This window comes from Ammospiza caudacuta, chromosome 1 (genome assembly GCF_027887145.1).
Source record: "Ammospiza caudacuta isolate bAmmCau1 chromosome 1, bAmmCau1.pri, whole genome shotgun sequence".
NCBI lineage: Eukaryota > Metazoa > Chordata > Aves > Passeriformes > Passerellidae > Ammospiza > Ammospiza caudacuta.
Window position 1 is genome coordinate 30,980,227 of NC_080593.1, and position 27,887 is coordinate 31,008,113.

At 37.9% G+C, this 27,887-nt stretch overlaps 1 protein-coding gene across 1 annotated transcript in view; it reads left to right on the forward strand.

Annotated features, from left to right (window-relative positions):
- The window catches only part of HDAC9 (histone deacetylase 9), a 274,618-nt gene that overhangs the window by 51,905 nt on the left and 194,826 nt on the right, over positions 1–27,887 (forward strand). The window contains exons 5-9 of the mRNA XM_058801306.1: positions 1,152–1,278; positions 3,182–3,303; positions 18,102–18,230; positions 20,086–20,201; positions 25,878–26,000. Coding sequence (XP_058657289.1) covers positions 1,152–1,278; positions 3,182–3,303; positions 18,102–18,230; positions 20,086–20,201; positions 25,878–26,000 — 617 coding nt within the window. The remainder of the gene's footprint in view (positions 1–1,151; positions 1,279–3,181; positions 3,304–18,101; positions 18,231–20,085; positions 20,202–25,877; positions 26,001–27,887) is intronic.

Here is a 27,887-nt window from a genome sequence, read left to right on the forward strand (position 1 = left end):
AGGAACAAAAGGTTCCTCTACGTAGTATAAAAAAAATCAGTCTCCATATGAACAGTTAGGCTTTATTAGTGCTCCTGCCTGAGGAAGAGCAGAGATGTGACCTCAGTGGTTCCCTCCTCAGTTTGAGCTTGCTGGGTGGCTGCTCAGGATGTAGCAGCCAGCCAAGAAGCTTGTGATCCCTCCAGGCCCAGCCCCAGAGTTTGTTGGTGGTGATGATCTCCTTAATGAGTAGAGGAGGGAAGGGAGGTGTGGGCAGGGGAGTTGGAGTATGAAGCAGAGCAGTAGTAGAGGTATTTTGTGGGCAATAGGTCACATGGGACATGCTCAGCATCTCAGCTGTGGTGTGTCAGGGTTGGGTAACCAAAAATACTTAGATTACCAAATATGCCTTAGTGCTGCACCTTTGAAAGAGATGACGTTTCATCCCTTTTTTTGTCACTGATTATTGAAAACCAAAATATTTTTGTTTTCTTTTTTTTTTTCTCAGTGAACACTGTTTTGGCTATGAGTAAAGAAGCATGTCCTATACTGCAAGCTTGGCAGTTTAACCTTACAATGACATGCTCTACTTTTTGTTCTCTATTGAGCTGGCCACCAAGAGGGGCCAAAATGCAGTGTCTCCTGTCTTCCAGACTTTGCACGTAGAGGCTCTTAAGGGGCTCCAATTAAAAGAATCACTGCTGGCTCTTTCTGCAGTGTTCTGTTTGTAACCAAGACAGTGTTCAGAGGACAATTTTGCTGTGTTACTACTAGTACTTTATTAAAAGAAAAAACATTCGTTACTAAAACTCAAACTGACCTTTTGTTACTGTCTTTTTAGTTCTATTGCTGGTTCTGTATTCAGATTGTTGGAAACTATCAGGAAATAATTTAAATTCTTTAGATACATCTGGCCCTGGATAAATGGCCTCATCTACTGTTGAAATATTCCTTATGACTTCACTGGATTTTTGGGTCATGGCCAGCTTCAGGCTTCCACAGACAAGCATTTAATCCAAATGTTATCTCATTTTGACTTTTTTTACCAATAGTTTATGGTTTGCAAAACTTCCAGCAATAAGGCACAGACTCTTTTTTGGGGTTTGTTTTCTTTAAAAAGGCAATTTTTTTAAAGTAAAGATATAAGACGCATTTAACTCTGTATTTTTTAGGGGCAGTGGCCAGTACAGAAGTGAAGCAGAAACTTCAAGAGTTCCTGTTAAGTAAATCAGCTACAAAAGACTCTCCAGCAAATGGGAAGAATCATTCCATGAGCCGTCACCCCAAGCTCTGGTACACGTATGTTCAGTATTAAGCTGCTTCCTTGTCTCGTTGAGGTATCAGCTAAAACTTGGCCGAATGCTTTTCCAGCAGGGGTGTTGAGAGTCTGCCTCCAGAGAAAGGCTGCAGTTCAGCCCAAAGATTAGCAAAAAGCCAGAAGTGTTACATTTCTGGTTGAACTGAGGACTATTTGGTGCTCAGTGATGAGAACTATACTGAGCAAGACTCTCTCAAAAATCTATATAATTGTTTTTATTTCAGCTGCTTCATATGTAGCATCTATAGCTGTTGCTATCACAGATTTTACAACCATACCTATCATTTTTCCAAGTATCTTAATTTTTTGCAGTTAGAGCAACTTTGTGTTTGTCTTACTTGGATTTTGAATCAATCACAAAACATTTCCTCTTGAAGAGATGCTGCTTTGCTTCCAGTGAAGTTGCTTGAATGATGTTAGTAATTCACAAGGGTTTGAGAAAGACTGTGGTCATTTAACTTTTCTAACTCAGAATTTTAGTATCCAGACTGCATATTCTTATGATAGCTTGTCCTTGACAAGAATCTGCTTAGACCATGGAAGCGAGTGATTTTGTTGAGTCCTTCAAATGGTCTATTGACGTGTTAAGAGTTTACAATTTGCAGTTTTTACTCCCCACATAAATGAATCCAACAAAATGAACTCTGTCTGCATTTCTAAAAGACTTAATGTCATGCCTGCATTGACCTCCAATAGGACAAGCAGAAGTGCATATGGTACACTAGATTTCCATCTTTTACTTATTCTTTTTAAAATGGATTGCCGAAGTTTGGCCTTTGGAGTTTGCATTCTGACCTAACCAGAGCATTTTGGTGAAATGACTTAATATAAAGTTACATTGTGTTTGGTGGAGATACAGTATTTAACTAATTTTTTCCTTCCAAATAATGTGTAAAAGTGTCTTGAACATGTAAGATTTTTGGACTAATAATCTGAGCCTGAGATGGCTGAGTATGAGGAGCTCTGCAGAGGATGCCTTCTCCTACACTACAGAAAGTAGTACTTCCTCTCATGACAGAGACATACTACTGATTAACCACACTGTGTTGGAAAGACAAGCAGAGTCTGTAAAAGGCCAAGTAAAATAATGTTTAGATAAACATAAAGTTTGAAAGTTTTTCTCCTTCCCCTCTCTCCCTCTTGAGATAAAAAAACAACCAATCCTCCCCCCCTTCCAAAAAACAAAAAGCAAAAAACCCAGCCCCTGTTTCTGAGCCACATGATGCAGTTTCTGTGTGGCTGTTCAGAAATCTCTGCCCACAATATTTCTTTCATCCAGCAGTTGACAGAAAACACTCTTCAACTTGAAGCTTCTCTGCTGACATGAGTGCTATGTGCTAGGGGTGTGCTCACAAAATTTACAAATTGAACTTAAAGTCAAGGTTTCATTTACCTTGTCCACTAAATAATTTGGGGGAGGAATTATTATCCAAGAGATAATAATTCAATATTTCTGGTTCTTTTATACAAGCCCTCCTGCCCTGAAAATCCCCCACATTTTGATAGAGAAGGTTTGATCAATATACATCTATTTGTACATGATAAACATGCCTTAAGTGGCTTTTGCTGTGTGTCAGCTGATTCATATTAAAAAGCAACCACCTGAAGTGGTCAATTCCCCAAACTGGAGACAGACCCTGTCTGTAGATCAGCATGAATCTTATCCTGTGTGACTTCTGTAATGAGTGCAAAAAATGTGTTTTTGGGAATCCCAAGGAGTTCCATAACTTACTGTAAGAGTGAAATTGGTTACATGAGCCTGTGGTTTGTGCACACTTAGAGGAACAAGAACGTAAACACAGCCGAGACGTGTACAACATGTGTGGATAGTTACTGCTGGTCACCTCAGTGACAGCTAATTTGTGACCTCTGTGTCTGCTGCAGGGCTGCCCACCATACCTCACTGGATCAAAGCTCTCCACCCCTGAGTGGGGCCTCGCCACCATACAAATATACTTTACCAGGAGCGCAGGATGCTAAGGATGATTTTCCACTTCGTAAAACGGGTGAGTTAGCGTCGTTTATTCGAGCCCCTTGCCCAGCAATTCTCCCACCCTTTATTTTAGCCAGGCTGTCCCTCAGCAAGGTATATGTCATATTCCATAAGTTCAAGATGATGCCATGAGTAAGTTCAAAGATCCAGACGGCATATTTCCAAGGTCAGCCTGGCCACATGGTACCAAGAGTCGGTGTTTCCCAGTGCTGACAGCTAGTGCAGGCTTCAGTTCTGATAAATTTTGTTTCTAAACAGATCATCATTTCATGAATCTTTATTTTCGTTACCTTTCTTCTGGCTTTAATAACTGTGTCTGCCCTGCTTGGTAGATGAAGTATCTATCTCAGATTGTATTCTGCTTTTAGACAATGTCTTTCAAGGCATTTTGAGGGGAAATAATGGGAAGAGAGGAATTGGATTAATATTGTATTTTGTGTCATTGATTGGCAGCATTTGTGTGTGTATCACAGAATATTCTGAGCTGGAAGAGACCCAGAAGGATCATGGAGTCCCACACTTCAATGAATAGTTCATATGGGGGTCAAACCTGTGACCTTGCCATTACCAACACTGCGCTGTGTCCATTTTGCATCTCTTCTGACACATAGAAAATGTTCTTTTGAAGGTTTGAGGGTATTTTAGAAGATCTAAAAATTGAATATATTATCTTGACAGCAGGTGAAATGTAGACTTAGCTTTTTCTGCACTATAAAGGAAGCTAGAATGGCAGTGGAGTCCATGTGGCTGTTGCCTCAGGACCTTGGTGCACTGCCTGGTATCCAGGAATGCAGGGAGACACTCAGAGGAGGGGGGAAAAGGAAAAGAAAACATTAGATCGCTTATTGCATGAGTCTGCTGTTGAGTGATATAGTTATGTTCAGAGAGAAAGTCTGACCCCCTACTGTGCTAACAGCCTTTGAATGCGATTTTGCCACTGGGAGATTGAAAACTAACTGCAAAACTGACTTGAAAAGAAGTGGCATTTGGAACCAGAAGATATTCAGAGAGAAAATCCAGCCTGTATCTAATACTTTTGGGCAGACTCTCTAAGCTCATATTATATCCCCAAATATTTTCAAAGGAATGGAAGCATGAAAAGCAAAATGCTGATTTATTCTAGCTAAATTACCCTTTGTACAATATGGTGGCAATATAAAAAGATTCTATAAAATCTTGTTCAGGCTGTTCAACATAATAGGCCCTTATGTGGTTCTCTGTTTAATACCACCATACAACATATATTTTCTATGCCAATAGATTATTCATTTTCATTTTTTGAACAAAAGGATGCATTTTGCATCTTCTAAATGCTGTGAATTCATCTACATGTATTTGAAATGCAAGCTTTAATTTTTCTTCCAGGTCTATGTATCTTAAACATTATGATTGATATTTATGATGTGTCAGCCTGTTGATCTGTAAAACAAAACATTTTCAGACTTTGTAACAGTAAAGTTCTCGTGCAGCTGCTAATACTTTTATATCTCTGTGGGGGTTTCAAAATATTCCTTAATTCAATTCCCATTGTCTGCATAAGAGGACCATAATATAATTAAATCCAGATGTTTTCTATATGTTATTCCAAATATTTGGGCATGCAGTGCATCAGTTCCAAAATTGAACAAAGGACATGATGACTCTCTGAAAAGATATCTACTGAATAAATAGACAAATACTAATATAATCATTAATATAAACGTTTCTATGACATTGACATAGTGATTCTGATAAGCAAATATAATGTTGTATGTCACCCGCAGAGGATATTTGATATCTCTCCATATCCGTGAAAATAGCAACTGTTAATATCCTGTTTACACATCCAGTCTCTCTGTGTGCTAGAGTTGTTTAATTCCAGTCTTAGCAACATCCCCACAAAGTTTTCAATGATTGTTCATCAGGCTGAGTGTAAAAGCAACAGGAACCAAATCGACACAAGTCAAATGACCCCAAACTGCTCTGGGTGGCTCTAGGCCATCCTCCAGGCAGAGGGGACATTGTGGAGCCTGTGCCATCCTCACGGGACCTTACTAGACAAAGGTGTCCCACGGACACTCATGTATATGGACAGGCTGTAAGCCTGCAGAAATCTGACCTTTGCCATGAGGGGTGAACCTCTTTTCCTTCCCTTCAGGCTATGAACTCTTATTGCCACTGGCTCCTGGCAAACCCTCTGTGGTGCTGAACCTGCGTGAAGTCAGCAATTCATATGAAAGCAGACCCCACATTCCTTTCAGCCTTAAGAAAGGAATACCTGTTGTGACTTTTAATTACAGCTTTGTTTTGCTTTTTAGGTTACTTTTTTTTTTTTAAATCTTTATAATACAAGATACAGAGGTATATTTTTCTTCTCCAACGTTGTTAAAATGCTCTTGTAAGATAACTCTGATTGAATCAGGTACTCTGAGATCAGATTTAATGGGAAACAAGGCTGAATGATTCTTCCCTGACATCCTAATGTGTTTTTCAGTGCTAAGGGAACACCAAGTGTCACACAGGCATAGTAAATCATGAATTTTGCTTGTTTATTTTCTTGTTCAGTAATCCACTTAATCTTTGCTTAATTAGTCCTGAAATGACATCTCCATTTTAATCTTCTAAAAATTAATTCCGAAGGAATGGTACAAAGGAAAATATTTTCTGCAGCTTTTACACTTCTAGTGTCTAGAATGGTGGAATGCTTAGATAACTAGGAAAAGATTTAAGAGTCTTGCTCTGTCAGTGTTTAGGTACCAGAGTTAACATCCTAGTGCAGTGACTGTGGTTACTCAACAAGTCTCAGCCATCTGGATTGTTCCTTTCTGTACAAGATGCAGCAGAGGTTGTCAGCAGTGGGCTTCAGAAAGTTTAGCTGCATGGAGGATTGGGACTGTCCTAGGGGCTAGAGGCCAGGGTATGCAACTCTTTGCACAGCTGCATTCAGATGCTTGGTGTTGACAGACTTTGAAAAGAGTAGAGCAAGGGGAGCTATTGCTTCACTGGATAGATAAATACACCATGAGAAGCTACACATCTGTAGCTATGAGCAGAATTTAGTGTAAACAGCATAAGATCAAATTTTCAAAATCCCCAAAACTTGCACCATGGTTACTAGTTGTAATGTGTTTTCTGCAGAGCACCCAAAACTTGAGCAGCACATGGCTCATTAATTTTCAATGAGACTAATGTGTCTAAATTACCCAGAGAGGTCTGAAAATACCTCCCTATTACTGAACACTTCTGAAATTCATACTGACTGTTTTAAGAGCTCTGATGGGAGCCATGTACTTTTGAAAATCTGATCATTTAATAAGGGGAACTTTTGCTTGTTGAGCTCCTCTATTCTGTTACTATCTGTCCAGGAAAATATTATCCTCTTTATGAGGATACACCAAAAAAATATGGGTTTGGTAGGGTAGAAGAGCTTTTCAAAGAATTCTTTTTTCTATTTTTTCTTTTACCTTTTCAAAATGCATAAATTCTGGCAAATGGCCCAAAAATTTGCACTTTCTCCAGTCATAAAAATTTCATTTTTTGTATGCAAGTGTTGATACAAACCAGCAAAAGCCAATAAGTTCCAGCAAGGGTTAGCTCTCTGGCCGAAGCTGTATACTTTTTTAAATCATGCTGTAGATGGAATTTCTGCGTTTTGTTTCTTTTTTTGGAAGAAATTCCTGGGGACATCATCATATCAAGTATGAACTGGTTTTTCTTTCCTGAGTTTAGCGCAATCATGGAAGAATGGGAATGTCAATCAGTATTTCTATTTATTTTGATTTTGTGCCAGTTGAATCTTTATTTGCAGATGGAGTTGTAGGCTTACAACTTGCATTGTGCTTAGGGATCTGAAGATCTCTCACAGTGTAACAATTTGAGAAGATGTTTGTAGCTCACTTTCCAAAAATTGGAAGCATATTCAATGGAAACATAGCATAGGGGTTTTTTTAAATAACAAATAGTACGAGGTTCTTCCTTGGATGGGAGAAGTTGTGCAATTCCATACAGGAAAAAAGAGGAGATGAAGGATTGTTTAATATTGTGATGAAAGAGAGGAAGAAGTTTGCCCTGCACAGCCGTGAAGATCACTCTGTAAAACCCATATTAAATTAAACTGATTAGGCGGTAGAATAACAGTGTAGCTCTTGTGTAACTGAGAATGAAAGATTCCTGAGTGAGAACTCAGCAGATGTAATTTTTAAGAAAAGAAATTAATTAGAATATTTCCTTACTGTTCTTTGTGCACTTAGTGACTCGGTAATTTACTGTGGCAGTTGAAGATCAGAAGAAAAGCATTTTGTGTGTGAAAGTTTTTCTCCTTCCCCCTTTTGTGCCACAAAATTTTACTTCTGTTTGCATTTTCTAGGAAAAACATTCTTTTGTGATATAACAGTATATGAAAAAAGCTGGATTTCTTTTGGTTTTTATTTTTTAAAAAAACAACCTTGGAGTATCCCAAACCCTCAATTACCATGTCTGCCAAAATGAGGAAGTCCATCTCAGTGGAGAGAAGTGCTATTTTTCTCTGAATTTATGAGCAAGAACAATAAATGGGAGAGGCACTTTGTTTATTGAAGCAGGGAAATGAGGCAAACATATGATTCTCCTAATTTTATCCCATTTTCCAGGGATGCTAAGCATTCCTGCCTCTCCAGACTCCATGTTTTCCTGGGCTGGTGAACCATCTCGACAAATTTGGAATAGATAATGTGCTCAGAAGAAACCAGTACTTATCCCAGTGAGAAGGAGGAAAGGTACCCTAAACTTGACTCCTCTTCACCAAACATTTTCAGCCTTCCCAAATTCAGTATCAATAACTTAAGAGCATGTAATTAGTAGTAGGAATTTGTAGACAGAGAAATAGCTTCCAGTTGCAATTGCAGAGTGAATTGGAGGCGAAGCTCCCAGATTCACATAATGAACAGGCCAAGCTGGTGTCCAGGCCCTGGGAGGCAGCAGCTCCAAGGAAATGTGATGTGGTTGTAGCTACAGTGTGGGGCTGCTCTTGTCTCCAGCCCATCAGAGCAGGGGCTGAGGAAGGATGTCCTCTCATGCTGATTGAGCTCAAGTTAGAGGAGAATTTATTTGAGATATCTTAAAACTAAATAAAAACGAGTGCTAGGGTGGGCTTAATGACACTGTCAAAGAGAATAGAACGAGTGTAGGTATGTTTTGGTATCATGAAGGCTGCCAGGGCCTGCACCAGGGTTCAACAGGAGTCATCACCAGAATGATTCTCATGGAGACCATCACAGTTTTTCCATTAGTGGAAGGTTATTCCTCTAATGCATTTTATTTAACACTCATTTTTAATTGCAGAAAGTGTGAGTGAGTAAAAAAATTGCTTAGTTTCCAGATTCAATGTCTTTTGTTTTTAGCAAATATCCCACTCTGTGTATATATGTCATGTTCTGTTTTGCCAGTAATTATTCTACAACACTACCAACCCTTTTTCAAATGAAACTAATGAAACAATTTTGATCAAAATACTGTCTTAGTTCTTTTACTGACCAGTATATAACCAAAATTGAATTATGAAGTTCTGCTTCATGTGAGTACATAAAAGCTTTCTTACGCTATGTATGTTTTCAAAACTGCTTTGTAAATTATCATTAAGAAATGCCTTACATAACTTTTTGATAAGCAAGTAATCAGATACTAGACACCTTTTTGACTTTTGAACCTAAAGAAACCCCTTCAATAAGCAACAGGGAGCAGTCCTAAAATCTAAAGCATTTTAAGAGCATAATGTCCATTGAAAACAAAGTGGAATGTTTTTAATGGGTATTTCAAAGCTTATTCCCTCTGGATAAATAAGTTACAAAATACTGCATATAAAATTTGAGACTCTTTGAAGTCTGTAGAAACCGTCCTGTTTGATTTCAGTGGGGCTAGGAATTTTCTTCCACTGTATCTAGAGCAGGGACAGTTGAAAACTTTTAGAAAAGTAAACAAGAACATCTAAAGATGAAAAACAGAGGAGTGAAAAGTGGAAATCACATGGTATGGGATCATCCAAAATAGAAGATATCGGTTAGCAAACACTGCACTTCTCCAAAATCCTGCAAAACATAGTTTCACTGAAAAATCTATTCAAACCCACAACTCTAATTAAGGGGTTTAGCTGCCAAATAACATGTTGTGGTTAAAGCCAAGTGAGTATTACAGAGCCATTCATGAGCAAAGGCATAAGCTTTGTACTTTGCTTTTGATTTTCTCATGGGAAAGTAATATAAATGAGAGTGATACCTCCCTGTTGGCTTTAACTGTTAGAAATGCAAAGCATGCTGAAATTGTACATAATTCTCTTCCAAAGGAAAGGAAATAGCATTTCAATGGTTTTCCTCAGTGTCTCGTTGAGTTATGGTGGTGCACAATTATTCTTGTTAAATTACTCTACCAGATGGAAAGTTACATTGTGTATTTAGCTAATTAAGTTGTAGGGGACTGGAATTATATTCCAGAGCATAAAGAATCTATCTAAAAGTAAATTTATTTTAATTCTGTATGTTTGTGAAGGTGTAGTATGGATGTCCAACTAAGACTTCAAACGTGGGGATTTTCTTCTCACTTTGCTGAACATGAGGAGATGCTTTCACAAAGTTGGCCTTGCCTACAGAAGTTCAAGAGGACAAACGTGTCTTGAATGTCCAAACAGCTTTGGAGCCAATTTAATCTTAATTTTTTTTCAGTGGGGCTGAATTGCCTTCCTGCTTTTGAGATGAACTTGGCCAATGGTTTTCATCTGCTAGGAGAGCAAGATATACTGAGTTTTGGTTGCTTTTGTTTTCTTGGCACCCTGTTGCCTTTGGACAACTCCAGATTCAGCAGTCTATACCTAACCAGCTCACATTTACTGATGACACTGATGCCCTCTTAAACTGGGGGAGAAGATGATGGTGTTTCATCATGAATTTCTGAAGGTTGATGAAATATTGGACTGTACTTTTTGCCTGATGTCAGTGAGTTATCATTGCTGGATAGTTTCCTAGATTAAAATCTGTGGGATTTAAGCACCTTGTGAACTAGTTCCTTCTTTTATGGGGCTTGGGGAAAAATATAATCGTGAACATGATTATTCTATAAAAATAGATTATGTATCTAGGGGTCAAATGGTGACCATGGCAAAAGCCTTGACTTTGTGGGCTAGGGGATTATCTGTGACAGTTCTTCACTGAACAGAATATTTTTTCTTGGGATTCAGTGGATTTGGGAGGAGGATTTAGACTGAAGAGTGGGATTTGCTATATTTGCAGAAAGTAGGATATTGTATTCCCATCACTTCCTCCCAGCTAGAACTGACTGGTGTAGATGGCCAGAAGAAAGGGTAAGAATTACCAGTGGGGACCTAACTGGAAGGACTGCCAGTCATGCATATCTTAATTTATTTATTGAATTACTATGATTCAAATGAGAGATACCCTCTATTCAAGCGTCTTCTTTTCTCCTCTACATCTCCTGAGAACTCAGATGAGTAGGCTCCAGAAAGTGCTATAAAGGTGTAATGAAATTACAGAATTTGATGAAGTGGAGAGAAGATGAAAATTAATTTTAAACTATCCTTATTCCTTAATTCTATGGTTCAAGCTAGTATAGTAGAATTCCTTTTTAATCCCCTACTTATTATTGGAAAAGGATATTATTTTACCTTTAAGAAGATTAAGATGAACCTGACATAGTAGTGAAATGTCATGGTTTCAGCAGACTTGAGATGTAACAAGGATTCATAAGGCCCAGTAAAACCATGGCCTTCTTGAAACTGCTGTAGAACCCTGTGGTGCAAATACAAGGAGATGATCTTTCTTTGCTAAAAACCCAGATTTATTAAAAATTCTTTTGAGAGATCTGTTCTTTTGCCTTATAGGTTACACAAAGAACATATATCAACAGGAAATAATACATCATACTGTTCAGATATTCAAGATCTCCAATTTTGGCTAAATCCAAGCAGTACAATAAGTAATTTCTACATCTAACTCAATAAATTATGCTAGAAAGATAATGTTTGTTTGTGTGGATAATGAAACAAATATTTTATATTTCATACAGAACGCAGTGAATAACAAAGAAAAGTTAGATATTTAAAGTAGCTTCAGGGACTATTTAATTTTTGAACTTGTTTTAGAAAATTAATGAAAATTTTCTGATCACGTTAAATTAGTTTCCTTAGCCTGAAGAGAGCAGAAGGGCTGCAAGATCCCCTCTAATCTAATTAGTTTTTTTACCATGTGTTTCACTAAACCTGTTTTTTTATTTAGGGCATGGATATTTACCTTAGTTCGAAAAAATAAAGCATTCTACCTTTTACAGAAGTAAAATAAAGCAAAGGACTAAAGAGCTTCACGTATGACCAGTGCTCCCAATAAAGTGAATGGTTGTACAGGAAACAGTTTCAGTGGATCCTGAAAACACATTAGGTGATGCAAGCCAGAAAAACAAAGCATCTCCATCCTGTACTGCTGTATCTGGTTCTCCTGCCTTGTTGGGACCACCCAGCAGTCAAGTCCATGTAATTCTTGGAAGAGCTTTAGAGGGCATGTGTAAATAGCTTTCACTCTCATTAATCTAATTTAAAACTCTCTCAGAAGTGGCATTTTCAATAACCAGAATTGAGAAGTCATTGAACCCACAGAATTATACTGCATGCAAATTTCTGCCATCTTCTAGTCTGTCATCCAGTGGGGAGAATGTCCACGTGTTACATTGTCCAATATTGTCTTCCAGTGGGATATGGCCTTCTACAGCAAATGTCGGTCAGTCATGTATGAAGGCAAAGAGGCTCATTTTGCCTATGCTTTATATAACCATGTGGAGGTGGCTGAAGCACTCTGTGGCTGCCTACAGGAAGCCAGAGCAGCAATCAGAAACTTCATCCAGAGCAGAGAATGGTTACATGATTGTGAGAACCATGTGCTGTAAAGGCTGTGCACCACCAGGTCTCTCAGGACTCATTCACAACTCTTCACAAAGCAGCTGAGGAAGCTGGAAACAGCTTTTGTCCCTGACCCTCTCTCTGCCTCTCTGGCTTTCTGCCAGGCTTTGGTTGCAACCATAGTTTTGCTGAAGATTATGTTCATGTTTATCCTTTCTGGTGGTGCTTAGGGCTACCTTTTGTATTTGATTCTGCCTCTCTCAGCTGTAGGGGAAACTGGGAATTTCTCCTTAGCCCACAGCTTTCAGACCAGCTTCTTAGGAGCCTAAGATATGACTGTTCTGGTTGGTTTTGTTGCAGTATTAATGTGGGATTTGACTTTTTCCTTGGTCTCCAGGTCCTGGCATAGCATAGGCAGGTAGGCTGCTTTATTATTTACTTTTATTGCCAGGGTGACTGGGAACCCACAGCACCCAGGAACCTGTTTAGCTATACAATGGACCTGACAAAATGAGGATCTCCTCACAGTGTGTTTTTTTCCAATTATTCCCCTCCTGTTTCAGGATAAATCAGAACAGAAATTTCCAAGTTATCTCGTGATGCACATGCAGTATCTTCTTGAAAATATTCAATTGCCAGAGTGCTAGAAAGAAACTTGAGAAAGGATAAACCAGTAGTGATGGCAATACCACCATTGTGCTCACCAGTGTCATCTTAATGTTTGTTTTGCAGTTCTGATGGCCTCTACCCACACATCATCATTTTGTGCTGTAACTTTGAGCTATCTTAGGCATGGAGTGTTATGGTTGTGTGTTGTACAGCACAAAATCCTTGTCTAAACGTGGGTCTCTAGACAATAGTATTAAAAAAAAGTAACCTATGTGGTGTGAATAAACAGATTTCTTGACTCTGTATTCATTACTCATACTTGTTAGATATGAGCCAGAAAAAACTCCTGCATGGAGTACAGTGTAGAATATATTCAAATCAGTACATATAACTCTTCACAGCTTAAAAAAACTATAGCTAAAGAAATAGAGAATACCTGTGAAGATTTGCTTGAAGATCTTGAAGTCTTTTGTTTTTAATTTTTTTATGGTGACCTCATTATGTTAGGGAAGTTCAGGTTGCTGTTTTAAAAAGGATCTTAGTGATAACAGTTAATGCCTGGGCAGTGGTGGACAATTTATCTTTCTCAAGGAGGATGTCAGTATTGATGCTGTTGCTCATGCTGGTGTTGGAATCTTTTTAGCCAAATTTAGCATCATTTTCCTCGACTGCCCCACAGCTTTTCTAAGCCAGCCTGCTTGTGAGGAAAAGGAAATGCTTTCACTTTAGAGCCTTTAGGAATCTGGACAAAAGCTCACTTTCTGTTCTTCAGGCTTCTATATAGGGCTTTAGCCTCAAGATGAGGACCTGCTTGCTATGCACCCTCTCCCATCCCCCATTTCCTGCCTGGCTTCATTAAATGCTGATTTGAAGTTGGCACACACTCTTCTGATACAAAAGTACTACTGTGTTCCAGGAACCATCAGAAAGTAGTGCATTATTGTCTTTTACATTCTCTTCATATATGTCTTCTCCCCATGCGTAAAAAGGATTTTCATTCCTTCTTCTTAAATATCTCTGTATGTTTAATAAAAAGAAACAGTGAAGAAAAGCCCTGTCAAGAAAACCTCAGCTCATTTGGGAGCAATCTGGCCCCAGGCTATATTATTTAATGCTAGAATCTGCAAATTGCTAATATTTAGCAGAGTGGAGTATAGGACGTAATGACTTCACTGAATCATTTTGCTATCTCTTTGCTTGTATTTGAGCATCATGTTCATAGCAGAGACTAGTTGTTTCAACTATCAGAGATAGCTCATGTGATGAAATTATTGTGTACCTACATAGAAGCCTGTATATTTCCCATTTTTAACTGTACAGTTACTTTATTCTTTCTTCCTCTACAAAGCCACTGTAAAATACAAGAAAATTAATGCAGACACTGTTTTTCTCCTTCACCAACAGCCAAAGTTCATAGTTCTGTAGACACAATTACAAGTCATGGCGAAATGTTACGCAACCAATCCTTTGATTGCCTGTGTTTTTTCTGCTGTTGTTTAAACTAATCCTTTCTGTATCTTTCAATTCTGTTTCCTACTTAGAATAATCTAAAGACCAACATCAGTCCATAATTATCAGCACTAAAAAGAGAATAAGCCAGGTAATAGCAATAAAACTGAACAAGCCATATTACTGCAACATCTCATTATTCCAAATTATGCTACATCTACATAAAAACAAGTCATTTTCAGACTAATCTTTCCTGAAATCCTCTGAAGCAGATCGCTCAAATGAGTACCTGCTGATTCCCATTGAGAACAATGACATGGGCTTTGATGGCCTTCAGAGGAAATAGCTGTGTCTTTTTGTTTTCTTTGCAACAAAACACTTTCAAATAATCTATGTTCACTTTCTCCAAGTGTAAATTGATTATTATTTGTTCCAAAATGCTAAATATAATAGAAGTGCAAAGATTTGTGGAGCAAAGAGGTTAGCTAAACAGAGACCAACTAAACCAATATCAACTGTATACATTTCTTAGTAAGATTTTAGGTTCACAGCCCAACCAACCAGACTGCTGCCATGAAAATTTGCCATGCTGTGTTCCTCATCCTCATCTGTGTTCCTCATCCTCATGGCCACATTCCTGGCCATGTGCTCTTGTTTTTCTCTTGTCTGTGGCATTTGGGCTCCTTGGTCAGATGATTCAATCCACTACAGCTGGAGTCATCAAACACAGCAAACCCACACCATTCCACACCTCCAGCACTTAGAGAGGCCTCTTCTCCTCAGGAAGGTGAGACACAGGATGTCTGCTTTCTGGGGTAGAATTAATCTAGTTTTGAGTTCTGGTTCCCAGTGGGATGGTTAGTGTGTAGCAAGTTAGCCACGTGCATTAATTTTCTTGCTGTGTCAGTGTCTTGGTTCATGGTTGAATCACCATATAGATTCCCTGATGGTCTTTTCAATAATTTTGTGGTATTACTGTATCAAAAAATGGTACTTCTTACTGCTTGAGAAAAATACTCTGCAGCAAGCTAGGGAGTAAATTTTAAGCCTCAAAACTTTTTTTGCATTGACTCTCCATGTGATAGTTTTCCCCATGGAGATGAACATAGTCAGCTGTGGCAATGGATTAATTAAGCTGAGCAAAGGAGCAAATAATGTACAGTAAAAATACTTACAGGGTGGTTAATGCAAAACAGTTATGTTGAACATTAACCCTCTCTAGAACCACTTCTAAGAGCCACTAGTTAAAGTATTGAGCCAAATACTCATTTGAAACATAAGGCAAATTAATTAATTATAATAATTCTGGGCCATTTGCTACTAAGACTTTCCGAGAGTGTTGCAAATACTATGGGAACAATCTAATTAAAAAAAAAAAGGTTTGAAAATTTTATTTTCACTTTTTTCACATTGCTAATGATCATATTTCAGAGTTTAAAGGACTGTAACAGTTTCTAAATGATCTTACATATGTGCTGTGAGGCAGTCAGTGTGTGTATACATGTGCATGCTTATAATTCCAATTCACAGCTCCATATTTGAAGCTTAAAATATTTAATTTTGCCTTTTTAACTGTCAGAAGAGAGTTGAAAATCATAGATGTCTTATTAGTGCCCTCATTTAGGAGTGCACTGAAGCACGTAGGATTGCTGTGATGGTCCATACCTCTTGCAGTGAACAATAATTCTGCCCCAGCCTTGGTGGAGCAGGGCGGTTCAGTGTTCTCTACAGTCACACCCCAAGCCAATGCCTCAGCCACTGCTGGGAATCAAGAAACCAGTGTTCAGTTGTTCATATTTTTCCATTCAACCAGATATCTTCAAATTGCCTAGATTTGTATGTTTTGTCCACTGAAACCATAATTCATTTTGCTAGCTGTTGAGTCCTAGTAAGTACCATGTTAGGAGCTGGCAGTGTCTCAGGGAGAAAACTCAGGAAAGTCAGAATTTGAAGCAAACACTCTTCAAACATTATATTTGATTTGTATTGTGGGGTTTATTTTATAATTTTAAAACCACTGTCCTCCATGCCATTTAATATTAAAATTGATTATTTCCATTTTAAAGTTATTGCTGTTTCTCATGCATCTTCTCAGATGGCTCATAAATTCATAAATCGACTTTAAAATTTGTTTTCTGTTCTTATATGATGGATTCAGATGCAGAATGTGATGGGAATTTGGTAAAAATAGAAAGGGAATTGCTGTGACTGAGGATGAAACATTTACATAGGAGTGAAGAATTTCTCCAGTGAGTGTTGCAGAGGATTTGTATCACATTCATCTGTCACGGATGCAGAGACAGAATGTGTGCAGACATATTCTCATTTTTAAAAGTACAGAATAGTAGAAATGGAAATGAGTGTAAGTGCAAAAGGAGTGAGTGCCTTTTCTTTTAAATGTCATCATACCTGGTGAGATCTGTGATGGCAGCATATACTGTAATCATAGCCCATTATCATATTTTATATTTTCAATTTCATTGCAAATGGTATCTGAGATAGTAAACAAGTCATCTGTATTTTATTGTCAGAACCATTCATCCTAACAGTGGTAGTAGGTGATAAAAATAAATTTCTAGTTAATAGGTCTATTATTAAAGATTTCCAATGTAGTTCTAGCCTGTGTTTCTTGGTCTGAAATGTATTTAAGGCACAGGGTGTTCAGAGGGCAGCGCAGCACGTGACAAAGGTCAGCGTGTGACAGCAGGGGCTGCTGGTCAGAGCAGCTCTGCAGCGAGCTGCAGCCCCCTTGCCTTCCAGGGACCATGTCCAGCCTCCCCGTCCCTGAGAGAACAGGTGGGACAGAAGGAAAAAAGGTGTGCATTGTGACATGAGGGAAGGGACAAGCATTAGAAGTGTAGGATTGAGTTCCTGCCCCACAGTGACCAATGGTGTAATTCTGAATTGAGTGCAGATATAATGCATTTTGGTTTTCTGCTAACTCTTGCTCCTTCTTTGAGGCTGGGTTTAAGTCTGTGCATAGGAGAGAGAGCTGACCCCAGTTTTTGGCTTTCTCTGTTTTGAGATATTGCTTAGCCAACCCTCAGTTCCAGAAAGGGAAATATAAACAAATTCACTTCCACAATTTCCTTTCACTAGCTCTTAGCAGTCTGTTTGATAGCAGTCTGTTTATTTGATGAACAAATCAATGACTACATGAAACACTTCATTGTGCTAAAAATCCTACAAAATAAAAAGTACAGCAGAGCTGGCCTTCATATGAAAAGACTGTATCCATTAAGGAAACAAAGGTGGAACTTGCCCAAGGTGCATTAAATGTAATCCTAGGTTTTCTGGGAATCAACCCTACTTCTTCATTTTCAGAGCATATATTTTTCTCTGTAAATGTTCTTAGGACACTGTCATAAATCTAGTTGTTTGGTGTGTTACTCAGAAAACACTAAGGTTCTGGGCCTAAAATTGCTGACCAAGAAATGTTCTGCCAGCAGGGCTTGTCGTAATTTATATTTCTCAGAGAAATCAAAAGGCACCAGTGGAGGCTAATCTCTGTTTCTGCAATTAACCTTAATCCAGTTATAGCGTTCCAAGTTCCAATATGTCTTTTCCAAGTTTTCACCTAAAAGAGAGATAAAAATAATGTAAATTAAATTTGCATTCATTTATTATTAATACATATGGTAGTAACAATAATTAATGGGCAACTTCAAAGTTCCAATGGAATGAGAAAAATGCTGGGATCCCAAGCACTTCAGCTCTCTTTCCCAGCTTGCAATGTAAAATGAAGCTGAGGAGCAACAGGATGACTGAGAAGGTTGGGCAGTAAAATCTCTGCCTCCAAGCCCTCCTTGCACCAGATGAGGTCCTACAGGGTCAGTGGTGTCTGACACAAGCCAGGAATTGGGAAAATATGTAGTCACATAATATCTTCTCTTCATTTCCAGCTTCAGAGCCCAATTTGAAGGTACGTTCAAGATTAAAACAAAAGGTGACAGAAAGGAGAAGCAGTCCTTTGCTCAGGAGGAAGGATGGAAACGTCAGTTCATTCAAGAAGCGTCTTTTCGAGGTGACAGGTGAGTAAGGATGGGGAAATTCTGCATCAGATGCCACAGCTCACAGAATAGTGGTGGTACTTCAAAACTGAAACCGTTTGCTAAATCAAATGAGCATTTGCAGTATTTGGCTTCATCCTGACCATTCTTGCTTTGACTTTGCATTGATACTTAGTGGATTTGTGGCTTTTTCAGGTGATCAGGCCATATCTTTATGCAATCAACTGTTACTGGTCTATAAGACACATATCTGAATTCACTTGATATATCAGAATTATGTCACACCAAGATGGAATTAAAATACAACTTGAATAAACACATTGGTTTCCCTGTATGTGCAATTCTTGTGACAACTTTACACAGTATGTCATGTGTGAAGCTGGAACAGAGATGTAAATATAAGCATGAAAGTTACTAAATAAAGTATTTTTCTGATAAATTCTTTCCAGATTATAATTTTTCTACAGCTAATTTATTAATTCCATTTGCTGAAGCCTGTATGAGGTTCTTGATATCCACTTCCTTAATTTTAACTGATTTCTTTACAGTTTGCACACTTACAAATAAGGTATAAAGCAAAATAGTTATCAATTGAGGTCTTTTCCTGATGCCATTGAAAGAGCGGAAACACTAAAGCTCTGGTAGCTCTGACAATATCTTGAAGCCTTTCAGATTGCTGTTATAATTACTAATATCGACTATATGACATTTTATAACCCTGGTTAAACATTGTTCCCTGAATTCTTTTTCCCCTTGCTTTTTATTCTCTCAGCTAAAAATAGCCCTTTATTTAAATGCCTATTTATGCAAAAAGTGCTATTTTAATTTTTGAAAAATGAGAAAAAAATAATTAAGTTTGTGTGTCTCTGCTTCTCTGATACGGATTGAAAATACAATGCAAGAACTTCTTCATGGCCAGTTAGTATAGCTGGGTATGGAGTCACTTCAGTAAATCAAAGAGTAAGAGATCCAAGTAACGGCTAGGAAACCTCCTGTGATGTCAGTCAAAGTGAAAACATATTTTTGCATATGAACTAAGTCATAGAGAGTAAATAAGCAAAGAAGTAGCTGTAGAATATTTGCTGCCACATTTAGATAATAATTTCTTCAACCTCTTGAATGCTTTAATTTGAAAACTGTCCCTTGAAAGAGGGTTACTTCCACTAGTTGGTTACTCTTCAATCTTTAACCTTAACTGTTTCCATTACATATATATAGTTTATATCAGTGTAGAATTAGAATAACTCAATACAACAGCATACAATGAGGTCATCCTCTCTGCCTTTGTCTTAGACAGAACTAGGAATTTAAAGTCAAGATAGCATGCATCTTTTCACATCCTATTATAATGTCTTTGCACAATGTAAATATTTGTTCATATTTGTACCAAAGATGTAATGAAGGTGTGTATTTTGCCTTTAGTACTTTCTGTATGTAATGATGGGTCCACAATGGGCTCATCCCCTTCCTAGACAGAAAGGATGGCAGTAGGCCACATCTCTCACAGAGCCACGACTCTCTCCAATTGAAAAAGAAAGAGTTTCTTTTCTTTACTCATTACAAGCTCTGTGTCAGTGTCTCTGCCTGATACTGATTGTTATAACCATCTTTGTGGGAAAAACAAATACTAAATTCTTCTTATGTGACACAGACAGATTAGAAGGGGAAAGATCAAGAGTATCTTTCCTTCTTAGTTGTAAAAAGAAAACCAAAGAAATGGAAGATGAATCAAGAGTCTTTAATGTAAGTAAAAAGGGTAACCAAGAGATATTTTTCAACAGCAAAAAAAGCCCTATGCTATAAAGATTATATAATTAATCAAGATTATGTTTGCCTTTCCAGAGTGAAATTCATGTATGTTTGATCTGTTTTTCAGAATCCTCAGTCAGTAGCAGCTCCCCTGGATCAGGTCCCAGTTCCCCAAGCAATGGTCCGACCAGCAGTGCAACAGAAAATGAAACCTCAGTTTTGCCATCTAACATTCAAGCTGAGGTAAGACTTATTAGTGAGTAGATAATTGCTCAGGTTTCTAGACTGAAGAAGATGGAAAATTTGATTTTATTATACTCACAAGCAGAGTAATTGGGGTACCAGGACACTACAGGCTGACATCAGTATGTTACATATGTGATAACAGCTTTATGTATGAGATGCATAGATGCATCTATGTATCAGAAGACTCTATGGTAACAAAAGTTCAGGGAAAAGCAGCAATATTGCTACTGGAAGAATGGAGGGAGCTGTGAAAGGAACTTGGTTACAGAATATTACTTTCTGGGACGATCTGAAAGAGGTGCTCAGTGCTGAATGCTGAAAAGAACTCCTGCGTACAAAACAGTGGTTTAGGCATTGGTGATCCTAACACATAAGAGCTAAGGTGGTCCCAGGTTCAAATGAATGCTGAAGTAGGTTTCTTTAATTACAGTATTGGAGTTAGGTGACTAAATCCTTGCCATATCTCCCTTTTATTTTACTGTATCTCAGTGTCCTTCTCAGGGCAATACTTAACCACTGTAAATGTCATGCCAGAGTTCTTGAACACTTGTTTTGTAAAGTGAGATTGTAAACGGAAGGAATCTTAACTACTCCTTATTCTGTTTCACACATACGTGCCTGTAACAACAGGAATGCAGATGGTAAATCAGTTGTGATAAACCTCATTTAGCACAGACGACATGCCCAAGTCATGCTTCCCAGGGCAATATTGTAAAGGGACAGTAAACTAATTTGACTAAGATAGGCTCAAATTCCACAATATACAATATCCAGCCTATACTTACCACAGTTCCTGCTTTGATGGCAAGGTTTTCTATTAATTGTTGGTTTATGCTGTTTATGTTAGAAAAATTGCGTAAGAAAATGTGATTCAACAGAGTTTTAGCTAATGGAGCTATTTCTCCAGGTCAGTGGCAGGACATTCACCTAAAAAAAACCCCTGGAATGGGCAGTTCAACCTCCAGCAGTGACTTTTCCCCATAATGAATTAATTGTGTGTGTGAACTATGATCCAGGGGGCAGGTGGGTGACCTCTGCACACTGATTAGTAGCCTCTCTCTGGCCCGTAACCAAAAAGAAAAAAAAATTGCATTGATGGCTAACATGTGGTCTTGTCTCATAGCCCCCCATGTGTGATTGCAAAGAAATTTAAATGATGCAGAGTAAGATCCATCATTAGGATTAGATCAGATCCTACCTAGATCAGTGGAATTAAGTTGTGTGTTTTACTACTGGGAATGTTTTAGATAATATTTTGGGTAATATGTGGGTGTTATTATGTGCTGTATGAAACAGGAAATCTTATCCAATTGGATCTTTTACTGACTTGAGGGTTCTACAAAATGGAAGGGCAGTAATGTCTGAGGCTGATACATGGTGCTCATGACTTTGCATGTTGCAGTTTCTGGACACTTGCACCATCAGAGATACATACAGGCTGGTCAGGCTGGTGGTCTCTGGGGAGATTTGGAAAGGTTGTAGCAAGAACCAGCAGCTATATTCTGTTTGCTAGTAGAACATTACATTGCATATTATTTGCCACTTCTGTGCCAGACATAAAAAATTATAACCCCAACATTCATTCAAAGATGTACAAAGAAGCCTAAAACATTCCTTTATAAGTTGAGCTCTGTATGCTGGCTTTGGTCACTTCACTTGGTGAAATGTGCTAAGAAGCTGAAACTACAGACTTCCACTTCTGGAGCCAGTTGGGGATTTCTTTACCTCTCTGGTTAGTTGACTCTCAGTACTGTGGTCATGTGGGTTCAAACATTTTCCATAAATCTCAGCTTCAGTGATTCTTATTTCAGTGGGATTTTCTTTGATAGTTTAACAGCAGCCAAACTCCTACATATCTCTTTCCTAGTTCAGTGTTAGCCAGCTCTCAAAGGCTATACAGATAATCAATTTTTAATCCAATTCACAAAGTACAGAAGTTTCTAATAATAGGTTGAGTGTTCCAAAATCACCCAAAATATCACTTGTTTTTCTGCAACCCTGTATGACTCACATGGCTGTTGTTTCATAATCGTTGTTGTGACATTTGCAGTAAGTGTTGTGCTCATATCTGAGTGGGTGGATGGCTGTGGTTTTCATGGCAGCAAATTAAACACTTTTTGCTGGGGAAAAACAGGTTGCTATGACAGTCATTTACCAGTAAAGCATGAGTCAGTACCGTAAATGATTACACTCCAGTGCAGGGACAAAATTAGAGCATTATTAGTAATGAAACAGATTTTTAAAGTATTTTTACCACATTGACTGGAATAGTGAGACTTTTAAGTGGTTTACTCTCTGGAGCAGACAGTGTGGTGGGTAGACAGTTACAATTTTTTGAATGAACAAAGGTGCACTGCACATGCTGCAGCTTTGCAGATAATCTTTTACTATCACAGTTCCCTTAAAGGTGCTTTCACTACCATTTGTTAAAACACTAGTCTCATTATACAAAACTTGAAAGTTTAACTCAGGATTTTAATTGCACCTTATAAATAAAATCCTGCTTTTATTAGGCACAGTTGTCTCCAGTATCATCAAGGTTCACCGCAGTAGCTATTTGTCTCCTGTAGCATGCCATGCTCTTTCAGGTCACCTGCTGTGCTGGGGCTAAATCTTACTTGCCCGAGAAATGTAAGGAGAATTGAGCTCCTGCACAGCATGTCCCTTGAGTTCAGAGGGACAACCTGCTTTAGTCATGTGAAATGATTAATTTTAGGCATTCACGGTCTGGTCAAAAGCCATTGAAGGCAATGGAAAGTTTCCAGTTGATGTAACTGGGCTTCAGATCAATTTCTTTCTTCTATTTGTGATTTGGAAAGCAGTATTTCCTAGAATAACACTTGATTATACAGGAGACATAAATTACATACATGACAGATAAACATATATTTGTTTAGTACAACTCCACAGCCGCATGCTTTTAATACTCAGCTCCTTGAGGTGATCTTTGTAAGAAGCCAGTGGAAAAATATGTAGGTTTCTGACCAGCTGATGAGGTTTGTGTCAAGTGTATGTGAAGTGAGTCTAAATTAATTTTTTCAAAGATTATCCCAAAAGCCTCAAGAAAGACAAGTGTGATTGTGAATATTGAAAGCTGTGACAATTAGATCCACAACTGAAAAGTATTAAAGCAAAACTATTTTGTCTTCCCCTCGTAATCTATGAATGTTCATATAAACTTGCACACAAAGGTGTTCCTGCGTCTCAGCAGGTCCCACAGCACAACCAAAGCATGGTTGCTCATGGTTACTCGTGGATCATCGTGCTCTGTTACACTGAGTTCTTGTACTCTATTTTAAGAAAGAGGATAACTCTGTTGACAAGCTATTTTAAGCATCAGTGAGCAGGATCTATGGACCCAAGGAGTGGGTACATGGAGGAGCAAGTAGGGCATGCTTCTCTTTGGGGCAATTTAGGTGCCAGTCCAAACCACCATGTCTGCCAAGGACACAGCTTAGCTGTGGTGCTGCCAAATTACTCTCTTGGCAGCTCCTACCTGTGCCACCATTGCAAGATACTGTTGACTGTGTAAAAAGAAAAGTTGTAGCTGGGATCACAAATTTCTGCCTCTGGGTCGTTGGATTAGATGACATCCAGTGGTCCATTTGAACCTTACCCATTCTGGGATTCTGTGATGCACAGAGAACCCTAATCTGTGCAGGTGGGACATTTATTCTGGGAGATGAGGTTAAACTGATGCTTAGGATTATATTACCTGAAAATATTTTAGAAAATCAATCACATACTCAAAGGAAAATTACAGATTATTATCAGTATTAGAAATTAAAATAGGATGCTTTTACTAATAAACTCCCCTTTTCAAGATTAAACTGTTGTGGTAAATAACATCACTGCTTCTGCCTGATCAAACAATCATGCCTGACCCTAGTGTGGTAGTGTGTTTTACTGCTATACACCCTGCCACTGTTATTTTGATTAATTCAGATCTTAGAAGGTAATAGTGGCATACAAAAAACCAAATGTTAAACATAAATCTTTCAAGTGGCTTTGTATCGATGCTGCAGTTGCCACAAATTTGATTATATTATAGGAGGCACATTAAATTGTCCTTTTTCTCTTAAATATTTGTAGACTCCCTCCATAATATTTCCATAGTTTTGATACTAAATCCATACTTGGATTTATTCATGGTCAAAGGTGGATGTTATCAAGGCAAGACACTGTTAGCCAGGAATTAAGTAATATACAAGTGGAGCTTCTTTGTTTCCTATGCTATCTGTTGACATTCCCTAGGTACCAAAAGAAAATTACAGGGAAAGACTTCTACTGTTATTGTCTCAGTGATAGGTCGTATCTCCAAACAAACTGTATGAGGAAGGTTATGTTTTGAAATAACATCCTGTGTTTTTGTGCTTAACCACTTTCCATTGATGGTCTGAAGTTGCATTGTATTAGCACGAAGTATTTTACAGAGTTAATTGATATTCCAGGTTTGTCCGGGGGAAAATCTACAGCTCCCCACAACATGCTTGACAAGTTATTATATTTACTTTAGTCAAAGCCCGAGTGTGCAGTATCCCTCTTGGAGGTGGTCTATTATTGGAGTCCCATATGCTTTTTGTTTGGGAAGAAAGCAGTCACTGTGTCATACTGTTACACAGGGTATTCTTTTTCAAGGATGTTGTTCCCTTGGGGACCATATCATGCCAGAGTTCCTAAGTCTAATAAGACCTTTGTAGCTCTTAGTGAGTCAAAGTTCTGGGAGGGGGAAGCAAGAGTTAAACAGAAAATATAATTCGAGCAACTATACTAGACCACATGTTGAAAAATATCACTGTTCAAGCAGAAAGGCAAAGGCTTCAAAAAGATTCCTGATGTGGTAATCTTTTTATGTTTCTTCCCAATTAATCTATGGAAATAAAAAGGGTGATCTCTGTAGAATGTCTGTTTTTATTTTATAGTAATTAAAAATATATCGGCAGTTCCATGTCCTTGAAAACTATACCACAAGTCTTCAAAAGAAATGTTAAAAATTTTAACTTGAAAAGATTAGGAAAGCTGTGAGGGGTATCCCATTATCAAAGGATGACAGGATGCTGGTTTTGTATAGATGCAGACAGACAGAGAGGGAGAGTCTGTTATTTTAAATGGCAGATGCCTTGCTTTCTACACAGAATTTCCATGTTAATGGAAGTAAATAATGTGCCTGAAACATACCCATATCATAATCTGGCTAACAAAAGACATGGACTAGTTAAAAACCACATTTCGTACCTTACAGCTAAAGTAATAACAACTGTGGTGAAAGTTTAATACATCCATATTCGTGATTCAGCTGGACATAATCCTGAATTCGCTGGATAAATTCCCACTGAGATTGTTGGAGTGACTGTCCAGTTGATGAGAAGAACTGATGTTGAGTTGATGAGAAGTTGATAAGATGATCTAGGAATCCTCAAGATTTCAGCTTTCCATGGAAATTTGATTTACTAACTAAGGAATAATCACAGACACATATCAGCTGCTTTCTTAAGAAAAGAACTATCAACAGTGTTTTCACAGAGACAGTAATTTTCTGTATCTGGAACTCCATTGGGTTGCAAACCAATGACTGGCACACAATTGGATTTCTGTGTATAGGGATAAAAGCATAGAATAATCAAGGTTAAAAGTTTGGAGATTAACTTTCATTGGTTTTCCCCTTTATTCCAGCACCTGGTTTCCCAGCAACGCCTTTTGATACAGGATGAATCAGTGAACTTGTTGAGTCTGTACACGTCCCCTTCTCTGCCCAACATTACCTTGGGACTTCCAGCAATACAACCTCAAATCAGTGTAAGTGACCAGTCTCAAGCCTTCCTGCACATGTTTGCCTCCAGAAAACCTACTTTCTGAGTGTTCTATTCATATTTTTAGCATTTTGGAGCACAAGCAGTTCAGAGTAGGAACCAGACCTCTCTATGCATTGGGCACAACTTGAAAGCAATATTCATTCTTGATCTCAAATAAACAAGTGCCAGTGTGGATCTTAGTTAAGTACAGGCCACATGCATTGCATTTATGCCAGATAACAGATTTCAGATGTGGCAAGAAGTATATGAGGAGATTATTTAGTATAAAAGTTTAAATTGTATGATAATTTCTACCTTTAACTTTTTTATGAGATTCCAGTAATGACTTAAACTGAGCTGGAGCTTTGTAGGAGAAGAATGTAGTATTCCTCTAGCTCAGTAAAATACCTGATAATTTTGCTACTTTCAAAATTTACAACAGGTCAAAATTTACCTGCTTTCCAATGACAACAACAACAAGGTAAAAATACTGATATGTGGTGGTTCTGTACAACAGTGTGGGAGTTGGTAACTTCTGTGAAGAAATTAGGGATTGTAAGCACAGGTTTCAGCGACGGTAAAAAAAATTTTAGATCTATACAATCCACAGTGGTTTGTAATAATGGTACTTAATTCCAGTGCTAAATGAAGTTTAAGTCAAAGTTCCATGTTGTTTTATGGTTTTTTCAATACATTTACTGCTCTTAGCAGCAATGTATTGCTGCAATCTAACATTTTAACATCAGGTACAGAACCTTGCAAAGAAAATTATGTAAGCCTGAAATCAGTTCTCTAGAAATATTAGCAAATTATTGTTTTTGAAGGATGGAAAAATTGAACACAATGGAAAGTAATGCTTACTTTCTCAGAGGATATCATCAAAAATTTCTTAGTCATTTCACAAAAATATAACTAGCTTCAACTAGCTTCAAAGTGAATTTATAACATTAAAAAGAAATGAAAATATGTTTCATTTACTCACTCAAATCTTATAAGCTTTTGATGTGGCCATCTAGCACCAAATATTACTTTTGGCATTAGAAAAAACAAAGGGATTGAGTTATACAAGTAATGTTTATTTCTGTTACTAGAACAAGCAGTTGCAAATTGAATGTAAAGCTTACTTTGGTGTTTGTTTTTCAGGGGAGGGAGATAGCAGTGTGAAGTAAGCATACACCAAAAAAAAAAAATTGGTGAAATTTTAGAATTTCATGGAATTCACATTATCAGAGATACTGTTTTTACTGTGACTTACCATAAGTGGTTATCTGTAAGCCTCAACATGCATGTTTCTGTTAGGTTATTATTCTTGCTGTAAGAATTGTTATTCTGCTTGAACTACTATTTCAAGATTTTTTTAATAGGCAAAGAACTAAGTAATATAAAGTACATTTGAAATTATGAAGGGCCAAAACTTCCAAAAGCTTTAAATCGATAACTGTGCAATTTATAAGGCACTTCAGAATGCTACACACCTAGATGAAAGTTTAACTGTATAAGTTTATTTTGCAATGGCTAAAACTTGGATTTGTGCTGTCCTTCAGGGAGTCAGGGAGTGCTCCAGGAAAAGTAATAGCTTCCCACTACTACAGGTAACTATTTTGTTTTGCTGATCGGCTTGCTGTGTGATGGAAAGTTATGTGAAAAACCAAGCCTTGCCTATTTCAAACTCAATGCAAACTATTTCCTCTGATCCTCTAGTTTCCTGTGCAGAAGGCTGCACAAAGATCTTTAGGAATTTTAAGGATATCTCCTGTCCTTGCATTAATAATATTCTAACTAGTAATTCCTTATGCTTTGGCTTTCAGTGCTGATTTTTTTTTCAACTTGTTTCAGTACTGTTTCTCACAGCGTTACATTTAACTGGCATGTTCTTCCTTTTCATGTCAAA